This window comes from Cebus imitator, unplaced genomic scaffold (assembly GCF_001604975.1).
Source record: "Cebus imitator isolate Cc_AM_T3 unplaced genomic scaffold, Cebus_imitator-1.0 Scaffold45, whole genome shotgun sequence".
NCBI classification, from domain to species: Eukaryota; Metazoa; Chordata; class Mammalia; order Primates; family Cebidae; genus Cebus; species Cebus imitator.
In genome coordinates, this window is record NW_016107360.1 from 16,746,653 (window position 1) to 16,759,695 (window position 13,043).

A 13,043-nucleotide genomic window follows, 5' to 3' on the forward strand; every position below is an offset into this window, starting at 1 on the left:
AAAAAAAAAAAAAAAAAAAAAAAAAAAAGAGATCCTCCCACCACAGGGTCTCAAGTACTTAGGACTACAGGCTCCTGCCACCATGCCCAGCTGTTCGCTTTTATTTTATTTTATGTATATTTCTAGACAGGCTCTCACTCTGTCACCTCGGCTGGAGCGCAGTGTATAATCACAACTCATTGACGCCTCCATCTCCGAGGTTGAAGGTGATCTTTCCCCCTCAGCCTCACAAGTAGCTGAGCCAGGACTACAGGTGCAGGCCACTCTGCTTAGCTTTTTTATTTTTTGAGACAGGGTCTCGCTCTGTCACTCAGGCTAATTACGCAATGGTGCAATCATGGCTCACTGCAGCCTCAACAACCTGGGCTGAAATGATCCTCCCACCTCAGCTTCCTAAATAGCCGGGACTACAGGTACACACCCCACATCTGGCTAATTTTTGTTTGGTTTTTGATTTTCTTTTTGAGACAGGGTGTCACTCTGTTGCCCAAAATAAACTCTGTTGGAGTTTATTTTTTCTCTAAAGTAGTGGTTATACCTACAACCTTATACAGAGTTGTCATGAAGGTTGGATTTCTTGGCATCTAGCTCAAATGATCGTTTCAAATCCCAAGTTCTTACCAATTAATATGTATCATATGGTTAGTGCGTGAGCCTAGAAACTGATTCAGCACTAAGATATTTCCCCAAATTACATACGAGGTCAGTAGGCAAGACAAGTATAATCTGTTTTACGGTCAAGGGTGGAAGTAAAAAGTTACCTGACTTGCCTGAAGCCACAGAGACACAGTGAAGCAAAGACTGGACAAAAGTCCATGTATACTGAATAAACTGAACATCTCAATTCATGCAGCAATTTTTATTATCAAAGATTATATACTTCAAAATCAAGGTATTGTTTGACAATACAAAGATGACATGCAAAAGTACTTTTTGGTGGTCCAGTGCTATTAACTGACTACAATCAGAAAGTTCTTTTTTTTGAGTTAAAGTCTTGCTCTGTTGCCCAGGCTGGAGTGCAATTGTGCAATCTTGGCTTACTGCAACCTCCACCTCTGGGGTTCGAGCAATTTCCTGCCTCAGCCACCAGAGTAGCTGGGATTATAGGTGTGCAACACCACACCCAGTTAATTTTTGTATTTTTAGTAGAGACAAGCTTTTGCCAGGTTGCCCAGGCTGGTCTCAAACTCCTGAGATCAAGCAATACACCTGCTTTAGCGTCACAAAGTGCTGGGATTACAGGGGTGAGTGATTTTTGCATTTTTTGTAGAGGTGGGTTTTGCCATGTTGCCCAGGCTGGTCTCTAACTCCTGGGCTCAAGTGATCCACCTGCCTCGACCTCCCAAAGTGCTAGGACGGCAAGAGTGAGCCACCAGACTCTGTTTGTTTTTAAAATCAGAGACAGATGTTGAACTTTATCGCATGCCATTTGAGTTTATGGCCACATGATCTTAGAGCTTTCTTTCCTTTCTTCTGTCCTATAATTTTATTAATAGGTGTTCTATTTCTAGGATAAGCTCTAAGATGAACAATGAACATTTTTCTTGAGTTATTCATGTAGTTTCTCATTTGATCCCTGAAGTCTAATAATTATATTATTTTATAATTATTGTTTTATCTTCATCTTACAGAGAACACTCACATTTTGTTAACTTGCAGAAGCTCCCTAAGTAGTCCATGTAGTGGCATATTTTTCCTTTAACATACTGTTTTTTTATTTTTGTTTTTATTCTTTTAGTGGTGGAGTCTCACTGTCTCCCAGGCTGGAGTGCAGTGGGCGATTTCGTGGCGGATCTCGTGGTGCAATCTCTGTTCACTGTAACCTCCTCCTCCCAGGTTTCAGCGATGTTCCTGCCTCGGCCTCCTGAGTAGCTGGGACTATAGGCTGTGCCACCACACCCTGCTAATTTTTGTGTTTTTAGTAGAGATGGGGTTTTACCATGTTGGCCAGGCTGGTCTTGAACTCCTGACCTCGGTGATCCAACCATTTCGGCTTCCCAAAGTGCTGGGGTTACAGGTATGAGCCACCGCACTTTGCCTAATACACTGTCGAATTCGATTTGATTACGTTTTATTCAGTATTTTTGCATTTATATTTATAAATTAGATCGTACCCAGTGTTTTCAGTTTTATTTTTCTTTTTTGTTGCTCTCTTTGCCAAGTTTTGGTATCAGAATTGTGTTTGCTTCTAAAATGAGTTGAGAAAATGTTGGTGATTTGCTTTCATTATTCCAAAGTTTCAATAAATTATAACAGCCAATTCCAAGCTGAGGGTGCCTCTGACTACTCTAACGGATTCCTGCGGCATCTGCGTCTCTTTGATGAAGTCCTCCCTGGTATAGTCTCATATGTGGGAGATTGTGGGATGTCTGCAAATATCAGCTCACATTGCGGCCACTGATGGCTTGGGAGACCCTCACAGCGCCTTAAAACTTTCGCCTAGACAACTGTCACGGGAGCATCTCGCAATACACATCTCCCTTTTCCTTTAAGTATTTAAAAAAAAAAAAATCCCGAAGATGGTTTCAGTCTCTTTCAAGGTAGACGATACCCTTGTAACAACTAAGTTTAAAAAAATAAAAGCTAATTTTCCCTCCCTCTCCAAAGCAGCAAGGGGAAATTGGATCCACGGCCACGTAGGAGCCTCTCACGACCGCAAACCCGGAGTCTTCAGGGACCGGAGGGGACCAGCGAGCGGGTGGGCCTGGGCAGTCCGCGCTTTTCTCTTCCGAGTTTGGGCCAAAAGCTTGTACAGAGATCACAGTGTCTAGCTCGGGGACACACCCTCCCTAGGCCCAGACTGGATTATGCAGTTATGGGTCCCTCCCTGGATTAAGTGTCCCCCCTGGAGTCGCCAACTCCCCGCCAAGCTGCGCGCACTATCGCAAGGCCGGGCTGGGCAGGGCGCAGAAGGCCCGCCCTCTGCGCCCGGCCAGGCCGGGCTCCTCCCCTCAAGCGGTGGCCGGGGGGCGGGCGACAGGGGAGAGGGGGTGGTGGCTGCTGCTCGGGGAGGGCCGGGAGACCGTTCCACGTTTGCACACGCCGCTGCACGCCCAGGCCGACCCGCGCCGCCCGAGATCCGCGCTGCACCCGCGCCGCTTTCCTCGCCGCCCCGATGGCGTTCCGGGCCCGGGGCTGGAGGCCACCGCCGCCGCCACTGCTCCTGCTGCTGCTCTGGGTGACCGGGCAGGCAGCGCCCGTGGCGGGCCTGGGCTCCGATGCGGAGCTACAGATCGAGCGGCGCTTCGTGCCCGACGAGTGTCCGCGCACAGTGCGCAGCGGCGACTTCGTGCGCTACCACTACGTGGGGACGTTCCCCGACGGCCAGAAGTTCGACTCCAGGTACCGCGCCCTTGTCGCCCGGCGTGGCCTCCGCGGATGCAGCTCTCGCTGTCCCGCGTCCCTCTCTCCAGAGAGGCCTTTCCCTCCGGCGGGACCTCCCCTAGCTCCGCCCCGTGCATCCGCGCTCCTCCCTTCCTCCGCTGCCCGGATCTTCCCGGACCCCAGACCCTCCGCGGCGGGTGAGCCTCCCGGCTCTCACGTGCTCTAGGCCGCCCGCCCGGGACTGGACCCTTGGAGGACCTTGGGCAGCTGAGTTGGGGCAGACCATGCTCCTCCCTTTCCTCCCAGCGCGTGGATACACGCACAATCAGTGTAAAGTAATAAGTATAAGTGGGGGCCACGTTGCACAACTATATTCCCAAGAGTGGACGTTCGTGGCTGCCTGTCTTCTCCCTTTTTTGTTCCTTCCCTCCGTTCCCTTGGGAATCTAGTCAGATGGTGCTTCTCGCCCAGAACGATGATGATGCAGAAGAGGCTAGCAGCCGCACACATACATTGAGCTGGCACAATGTGTAGGTGTAGTTCTAAGTGCTTTCCATATTGTAGTGAACTCATTTAATTGTACATCAGTCTTGTGAGGTAGATACTATCACTACCCTCATTTTATCAGTAAGGTAACAAGCAACGGAGGCTAAGAAACGTATTTAAACAATGGAGTCAGATTGTTTAGCCCAAGTGCAGAGTCTGTGCGCGCAACTACCACTGCCCTCCCTTCCGGCCATACAAAAACCTCTCTTGGGGCCGGGCGTAGTGGCTCACGCTTGTAGTCTCAGCACTTTGGGAGGCCGAGGTGGGAGGATCGCTTGCGCCCAGGAGTTTAAGGCTGCAGTGAGCTATGATCGTGCCACTGCACTCCAGCCTGGGCTACAGAGAAAGATCCCATCTCAGCAGAACAAAACAAAACCCTCCTCGTGGACAGGAGGTGGTCCAGGACAGCCACTCTGCTTTGCACCGGGCCTGGGACTCCTTCACTCAGTTCTGCCTCAGGATCACAGCACCACTCCCCAGTTTCCTTCCAGTTTAGGTTCAGGGTTAATAGGCCTCTCCTCCTCCAGCACAAGGCTACTCCTCCCCAGGGCTTTTGTTATAAACCCTGGTCTGTGCCAGTACTTGTGAATCACCAGACTAGGCAGAGAGAGATTCGCTGAGCCCCTGTTATGTGCCCCAAGGCCTAGAGTCATTATGAATGTTTTGTAGACTCTTGCTTTTTTTTTTTTTTTTTTTTTTAAATTCCAGATAATGAATATACAAAAGCTGTTTAGTATAGTATGTGGCACTAGCAAGTGCTTAGAAATGGTCATTCTTACTACTTTTTTAGTTGCTTTTTTTTTCCCCTAAAGAACAGCTTTATTGAGATATAATTCACATATCATACAATTTGCCCATTTGGTTTGTATAATTTAGTGTTTTTTAGTATATTCACAGAGTTGTGCAAACATCACAACTAGCAAATTCCAGAACAATTTCATCAATCCAAAAAAAGAAACACTGGACACATTATCAGTCACTTCCCAACCCCAATAGTCTACCCTCCAGTCCCTTTCAACCACTAATCCACTTTGTCTCTCTAGGGATTTGCCTATCCTGGGCATTTCGTATAAATGGAATCATATAATCTGCGGTGCTTTATATAATCTGGCTTCTTTCATGGTTCATCTACATTGCAGGACATATCAGTATTTCATTTCTTTTTATGGCTGTATATGTAATATTCCATTGTGTCCATTCATCAGTTGATGAGCCTTTAAATTGCTTACACATTTTAGCTATAATGAATGATATTATGAACCTTCATGTGCAAGGCTTTGTGTGGATATCTCTTTCCCCTTTTTTTGTATATATACCTAGGAGTTGGAATTGCTGTGTCCTATGGCAATTATGTTATACACGTTTTGAAGAATAGCCAAACTGTTTGAAATGGCTGCACCATTTTACATTCCCACCAGCAGTGTATAAGTGTTCTTAGTTCTCCGTGGTCTCACCAACACTTGTACTTGTCTGTCTTTTTTTTTTCGAGACGGAATTTCACTCTTGTTGCCCAGCCTGGAGTGCAATGGCACAATGTCCACTCACTACAACCTCCGCCTCCCAGGTGCAAGCAATTCTTCTGCTTCAGCCTCCCAAATAGCTGGGATTACAGGCATCTGCTACCACACCTGGCTAATTTTTGTATTTTTAGTAGAGACTGGGTTTCACCATGTTAGTCAGGCTGGTCTCGAACCCCTGACCTCAGGTGATCTGCCTGCCTCAGCCTCTCAAAGTGCTGGGATTATAGGCGTGAGCCACTGTGCCTGGCCTGTCTTTGATTACAGCCATTTAGTGGTTGAAAAATGGTATCTCATTGTGGTTTTGATCTACGTTTTCCTAATGGCTAACGATGCTAAGCATCGTATGTTTATTGACCATTTGTGTGTCTTCTTTCATGTGCTTCTTCATAGGGAAGAATTTCTTGCTTGAGTTGATAGTAATTAATTCCCAGTAGAACAAGTTGTCCTACTTTCTAGACCATCTCTAGGGCTGGCAGCCACTGTGAGGCAGTGTAGGGCAGTTAGTTGAAAGATCACAGAGGAGCTACCATCCATTCATCAAACATTTATGCGGTGTCTATCCCTCAAGACAGAGACTAGTCTTAGTCTAGCATGTCCCTTCCGCAACCCTACCACTCATACCCTAGGCTATTACAACATAGTGTGATAAGTACAGAAAGATAGTAGCGCACACTCTGTCTCTACACATAGTTCTTACCATGTGCCTTCACTTATGTTAATTCATTTAATCTTAGAAGAATTCATTTAAGTTCACAAGACAGTGAGATAGGTACCTCATTACAAATGAAGAAACTGAGGCTTGGAAAGTTCAAATGACTTGCCCAAGGAACCTAATTACTAAGTGGTTGAGTAGAGATTTGAACCCAGTAGTTCATGGCCATAATCTATGGTCTGTAGGCCACCCGCTCATATGATGGAAGAGAGGTAAATAGCTATGAAAGCACAGAAAAGACTTAACTATATGTTTGTGTGTCTATGTCAGGGGGAGGTTAGGATGGAATCCTGGTATGGCAGGGTTAAGACCCAAGGATGATTGAAATTCACCAGGAGGGGAGCTCAGGGTTGTGCCTGCAGATCCTTAAGGTCCAGTCTTGTCTTTTGATAAATATTATTATGTACCTACCACATGCCTTTTTGGGTATACAGAGTTGTAGATACTCGAGCACAGTAGTGTTTAAACTGCATATATTTCTGAATCATGTGGAGAGCCTGTTACACAATTTCTGATTCAGTAGCTCTGGAATAAGGGCCTAAGAATTTGCTTTTCTGACAAGTTCCCAGCTGATGCTACTGGTCTGAGGACCACACCTTGAGAACCATTGCTCTAAAACAGAACTCCTGGAATGCGACATCAATTTATTGAAATAAGTAAAACAGGGGTCCCTAACCCCTGGCCATGGACCTGTTTTGATCTACGGCCTGTTGGGAACTGAGCTGCACAGCAGGAGGTGAGCAGCAGGTGTGCAAGCAAAGCTTCATCTATATTTCCAGCCGCTCCCCATTGCTCACATCACCACCTGAGCTCGGCCCAGTGTCAGATCAGCAGGGGAATTAGATTTTCATAGGTGCATGAACCTTATTGTGAACTGCACATGTGAGGGATCTAGGTTGTACACTCCTTATGACAATCTAATGCCTGATGATCTGTCACTCTCCACCACCAGGTGGAACTATCTAGTTGGAGGACAACAAGCTCAGGGCTCCCACTAATTCTATGTTACAGTGAGTTGTATACTTATTTCATTATATATTACAGTGTAATAATAATAGAAATAAAGTGCGCAATAAATGTAATATACTTGAATAATCCAAAAACCATCCCTCGACCCTGGTCATAGAAAAATTGAATTCCTTCCATGAAACCGGTCCTTGGTGCCAAAAAGTTTCGGGACCACTGCTCTAAAAGAATCGTAGAATCATTAACAGTGGACATTTTGCATATTCGTTTTACATACGCATTAATTCATTCATTTATTCATTTTTTTTTTTTTTTTTGAGACAGAGTCTCGCTCTGTTGTCCAGGCTGGAATGAAGTGATACAATCTCACCTCACTGCAGCCTCTGCCTCCTGGGTCCAAGCAATTCCTATGCCTCAGCCTCCTGAGTAGCTGGGATTACAGGCGTGCGCCACCACACCTGGCTAATTTTTGTATTTTTAGTAGAGATGGGGTTTCGCCATGTTGGCCAGACTGGAATTCATTTATTCATCCAACAAATATTTACTGAGTACCTACTCTTCCAGGTGCCAAAACAGAAATATCTGCCCTCAGGGAGCTTACATGCTAGTGAAAAGACAGATGTACTGTTAAGTTATACGGTCAAGTAGAAGTTGGTGAGGTCTATGGAGAAAAAACAGTGGGAATGAGTGGTGGGAGGATGGGGTGACAGGCCTAGAAATGTGAGAGGACAGTGACCACCCAGCTAATATTACTGACCTCCAGATTCTGGACTGCTGCTCTCATGCCTCACACAAAGCAGCCAGCATGTGGGGAGTGCCTTGTGAGTAGTATGCATAGATACCTCTACCAGTTCCAGGGAGGGAAGGATTTCTTCTGCTGAAGCCATAGGGAAGGCTTTGAGGAGGAGTTGGGCCATGAGCATGAGTGGGATTTCATTCCTTGAAGCGGGAAGTGTGTTTAAGAGTGTGGATAGGGTGGACCAGAGACAGGGCCCGAACAGTGAATGCTCAGGGAGCAGTGAGAGGCCCCAATATTTGGGTCGGGAGGCAGGGAACCCAGCAGTGAAAGGGGGTGGGAGAACCAGTCCATGGGAGGCCCGGGTGGCTGGGCTGGGTGTTGTGGATTTTGGTGTTTTTTTCTTCATTCTATAGATTCAAGTTGCCCTGAATATATGCTCCTGTTCAGAATCTTTTTTTTTTTTTTTTTGAGATGGAGTCTCACTCTGTCGCCCAGGCTGGAGTGCAGTGGTGCAATCTTGGCTCAGTGCAACCTCCACTTCCTGGGTTCAAGTGATTCTCTTGCCTCAGCCTCCTGAGTAGCTGGTAGCTGGAATTACAGGTGTGTGCCACCGTGTTTAGCTAAGTTTTGTATTTTTAGTAGAGACAGGGTTTCACCGTGTTGGCCAGGCTAGTCTAGAACTCTGGACTTCAGGTGATCTACGTGCCTTGGCCTCGGAAATTGCTGGGATTACAGGCGTGAGCCAATGCGCCCAGCCCAAAATCTTTTGAAGGGAAGGTTTTTGTTCAGAGGAGTAAGTGGATTGAGGTGCTCAGTGAATGGACGATAGTGTAAGTAGAAGTTCTAGAAATCAGCCTCATTGGGACTTCATTTTACATAGGGATTCATCCAGCTCCTAACATTCCAGGTACTGAGATACAGCAGAGGATAAAGCTGACAAAAATCCCCACCCTCTATTAAGGATTGGGGAGAACACAAGTCCATACCTGCAGACTTAAGCAGAAAGGAGTGGGAATTTATTGGAAGGATCTTCAATTCCTTGTGAGGATCCAGAATCATGGACTGAGGTGACTTTCTGCCTCTCCCCAAGGCGTTGCAGACGGGGCTTCATTCTCTCCCACAAGAAAGAGAGTGCTCCAGCAAGCTTTCCACACTGCACACATGGTCTCTGGGATCCAGCAGCAATGATGGCAAACTGGACTGGTTCACCTCCAGGTTTCCAGGATGTAATCTGATGGGTCCTGCTTGGGGCAGGTGTCCACTCTATTGGGCGTTAAGTCACATGGTCCTAAGTGGGGGCCCAGGCTGACCTCTTCAGCAGGGCTGGTCCTCAGGGAGGAGCCAGTGGGCTGGGCAGCAGCCAGGATGGAGTCAGTGGTGGGGGGCCTGATGGGGACAGTGGCGTCAGAATGACTGGCCAGGTCAGGACATGCTCACTTAGGAGGTGTTTAGAGTGTGAATCTGCATTGCAGTGCTTTCTATGGAGAAGAGGAGTGCTGAAAGGGAAGCTGCTACTGTGTGTTGGCCCTGCGCATTTCTGCTAAGTGGGGGAAAGATCCTAGCCACTTCTCGCTGGGGTCTCCTGAGGCCGTTGGCAGCCAGCCAAGCACCCCCAGTGAAGACTTATTAGCAGGGCTTTGAATTTTCAACTGTAGGTCATTGCGAGCAATTGCACATTCATATTAACAATTTAATTTGGCTACATGGTATTTTACTGGGCCAAGCCCTGTGAAAAATGGGAATCATCTATAGGGGTCTGACATTTTCATTTGTGCAGTTGCGAAAAAACAAAAATCCGTAACAGCAATGGATTTTGCTTTGCTTTGCTTTGCAAAGCTTTTCATTTAATGGTGTTTTAATGGCCCAAAGCCCATCCAAGCCAACAGCTCCTGTTTCAGGGTCTGATTCTCCCGGAGGAGCTATGAATGGAGGCGTTCTCTCTCATTTCTTCTCCTCTGCTCCCACTTGCTCCCTCTCTCCTCCTTCACCTTCTTTCACTTCCTCCTCCTCACACATTCCCATCTGGGTAGTTCGCCAGTTCATTAACTGCTTTTCTTTTCTTCCTGGCATGTCTCATTAGCTACTGGTAGAGGTGGTGGTTTGAAGGAAATCATCTTGGGCAAAGAGTCTAGAAAGCTCACAGTCCCCTTTGGGAGTGACTGTGTGGAGAGGTAGGTGGGAGGCAGAAAAACCAGACTCTGCCTCTGCAGTCAGATTCAGTCTCAGTGGTGACACTCAGCCAGTGGAGGGGGTGTCTCAGCTGGGAACCTGGCAGCCAGTGGGGAGGTGAGTTTCAGTCCCATTTGTGAAGGGTGGTGGCAGGACCACAGTCCACACGTCAAGCATGTCCCCTTGTGAGTCAGCCATCCAAAGTGGCCCAAGTGAAACAGGACCAACTTTGAGGCCCCCAAAAGGTAGTTCCCATGCCCAGTGGGCTTGTTCTTCCTTACTTTGCTTCCTTTCTGTTATGGGTTCTCAAAATATGGCAGTCTTTTTTTTCTTCTTTCTTTTTGAGGCAGGATCTCTCTCTGTTGCTCAGGTGGAGTGAGGTGGTTCTCACTGCAACCTCTGCCTCCCAGGTGCAAACAATTCTCATGCCTCAGCCACCCGAGTAGCTAGGATTGTATTTTTGGTAGAGACAGGGTTTCACCATGTTGCCCAGGCTGGTCTCAAGCTCACGAGCTCATGTGATTCACCCACCTCGGCCTCCGAAAGTGTTGGGATTACCACTTGAGCCACCACACCCAGTCTACCATTTGTCCTTTTACAAGTTTGTTGTTAGTGCAGATTTAAACTTATATTCAGAAGCCCCATTTTGCCTTAAGAACATAGCCATGGGGGGCTGGGCGTGGTGGCTCACACCTGTAATCTCAGCACTTTGGGAGGCTGAGGCAGGTGGATCACCTGAGGTCAGGATTCAAGACCAGCTTGGCCAACATGGTGAAAACCTGTCTTTACTAAAAATACAAAAATTAGCTGGGCATGGTGGTGTTTCTAGGGAGGCTGAGGCAGGAGACTTGCTTTAACCTGGGAGGCAGAGATTACAGTGGGACAAGGTCTTGCTACTGCACTCCAGCCTGGGTGACAGAGTGAGACTCTGTCTCAAAAAAAAAAAAAAAAAAAAAAAAGATAGCCATGGGCATAGTTATTTATCTCAAGTAATATGTCGCCAATATAATGTGAGCTGCTGTGTAGGCAGTTTAGTGAGTTGACTATGATGTCTCTTGTCTTAGTTGTTCTTGGGTTTTTTGAAGAGCATCATCAGAGGGTGTTGCAGACACCTTTCCCATTCTCCCCCCACCGCCTGCCACCCCGGGCAGTGATGGAAGGAGACAAAAACAAGGTGGTGGAGAGGAAAGGAGGGCGTTGGATATGCTAGGTGGTTTCCATTTGCCTTTCTAGGTCCACTCTCTACCTGTTCCATTTGCTTTTGCTCTGGGAGGCTGACCTGTATGGACTACACGTGCACAGTATGGGTTGCATTAATGACCCCTTGTCTTCTGGCTTTGGTTGGATTCAACTGATGGGCATTGTGTTAGGTCATTCTTGCATCGCTGCAAAGAAATACCTGAGGCTGGGTAATTTATAAGAAAAGAGGATTAGGCCAGGCGCAATGGCTCAAGCCTGTAATCCTAGCATTTTGGGAGGCCGAGGAGGGTGGATCCCAAGGTCAGGGGTTCAAGACCAGCCTGACCAACATGGTGAAACCCTGTACCTACTAAAAATACAAAAATTAGCTGGGCATGGTGGCATACCCCTGTAATCCCAGCTACTCAGGAGGCTGAGGCAGAAGAATCGATTGAACCCAGCAGGTGGAGGTTTCAATGAACTGAGATCGAGCCACTGCACTCTAGCCTGGAGGCAGAGCAAGACTCCAACTAAAAAAAAAAAAAGAAAGAAAGAAAAGAGGTTTAATTGGCTCACAGTTCTGCAGGCTGTACAGGAAGCACAGCATGCATGCTGTGCTGGCATCAGCTTCTGGTGAGGACCTCAGGAGATTTATAGTCATGGTGGGAGGGAAAAGAGGAGCAGACATCTCACATGGCAAGAGCGGGAGTAAGAGAGAGAGGGTGGTAGGTGCCACACACTTTTAAACAAGCAGAAATCCAATTGATTTGGGAGTGTTGATTTTGTATTCTGCAAATTTGCCAGATTTGTTTATTAGTTGTTGTTTTTTTTCCCACAGAACCATCAAGTCCAATGTTTATTAGTTTTAGCAGCTTTTTTTAATGGACTCTTATAAGGTTTTCTATATATAAAATCATTTCATCTGTTAAAAGAGGTGTTTTTACTTCTTCCTTTCCAATTTCTGTGCCATATATTTCTTTTTCTTGCTTAATTGCTCTGGCTAGGAGTTCCAGGACCATGCTGAAAAGAAGTGTTGAAAGCAGGCATCTTTTCCTTATTCCCAATTACAGGGGAAAACCTTTCAGTTTTCACCAATGATTCTAATGTCAGCTGTGCACCCTTCATTATTAAACTTTCCTGGAACAGCCTCGTTTGGGAGTGTCATCTGTTTCCTGACGGCCCCTGAAAGAGATGCCTGTAAAATGTGTAAATAAGCAGGATACCAGGACAGGTTGTATAAATGCTTATTCCAGAGTGTGCAGAAATAATTTTCATGACCAGCTCTGGGCTTGATGCTGCCCGTGAGTTTGTGCCAATTGTGCTGATCAGAATAAATTTGTTCAAAACAACTTTATTTTTCCAGATGGTCAGAATTTTAAGCAGTAGATAAAAGTGGTCTTGCATTGTTAGCCTCTTGTATAAATGTATACATTATTAATGTACAAATATATACACTTTCTTTTGGAAAGGTTTTTTGATTTTTAGCACTTTGGTGCTTAATTGTTCACAGTGCTTAGGCAGCATCAAATGAAAAAGTTAATACCGTGAGGCAACAACTCTTTCTTTCTCCTTTCCTTTCCTTTCCTTTCCTTTCCTTTCCTTTCCTTTCCTTTCCTTTCCTTTCCTTTCCTTTCCTTTCCTTTCCTTCCTTTTTCTTTTCTTTTCTTTTTCTCCCTCTGTCACTCAGGATGGAGTGCCGGGGTATGATCTTGGCTCACTTGCAGCCTCAGCCTTCCAGGTTCAAGTTATCCTCCTGCCTCAGCCTCCTGAGTGGCTGGAACCACATGCACACACCATCATGATCAGCTATTTTGTATTTTTAGTAGAGATGGGATTTTTTTTTTTTTTTTTGAGACGGAGTTTCGCTCTTATTACCCAGGCTGGAGTG

The 13,043-nt window shown here is 46.4% G+C and overlaps 1 protein-coding gene across 1 annotated transcript in view; it reads left to right on the forward strand.

The window, feature by feature from the left end:
- The first annotated feature begins 3,094 nt into the window (after window positions 1-3,094).
- Window positions 3,095-13,043, forward strand: part of FKBP9 (FKBP prolyl isomerase 9) — a 47,420-nt gene continuing 37,471 nt past the window's right edge. Inside the window, exon 1 of the mRNA XM_017527139.1 lies at window positions 3,095-3,342. Coding sequence (XP_017382628.1) covers window positions 3,116-3,342 — 227 coding nt within the window. The 5' untranslated portion in view covers window positions 3,095-3,115. The remainder of the gene's footprint in view (window positions 3,343-13,043) is intronic.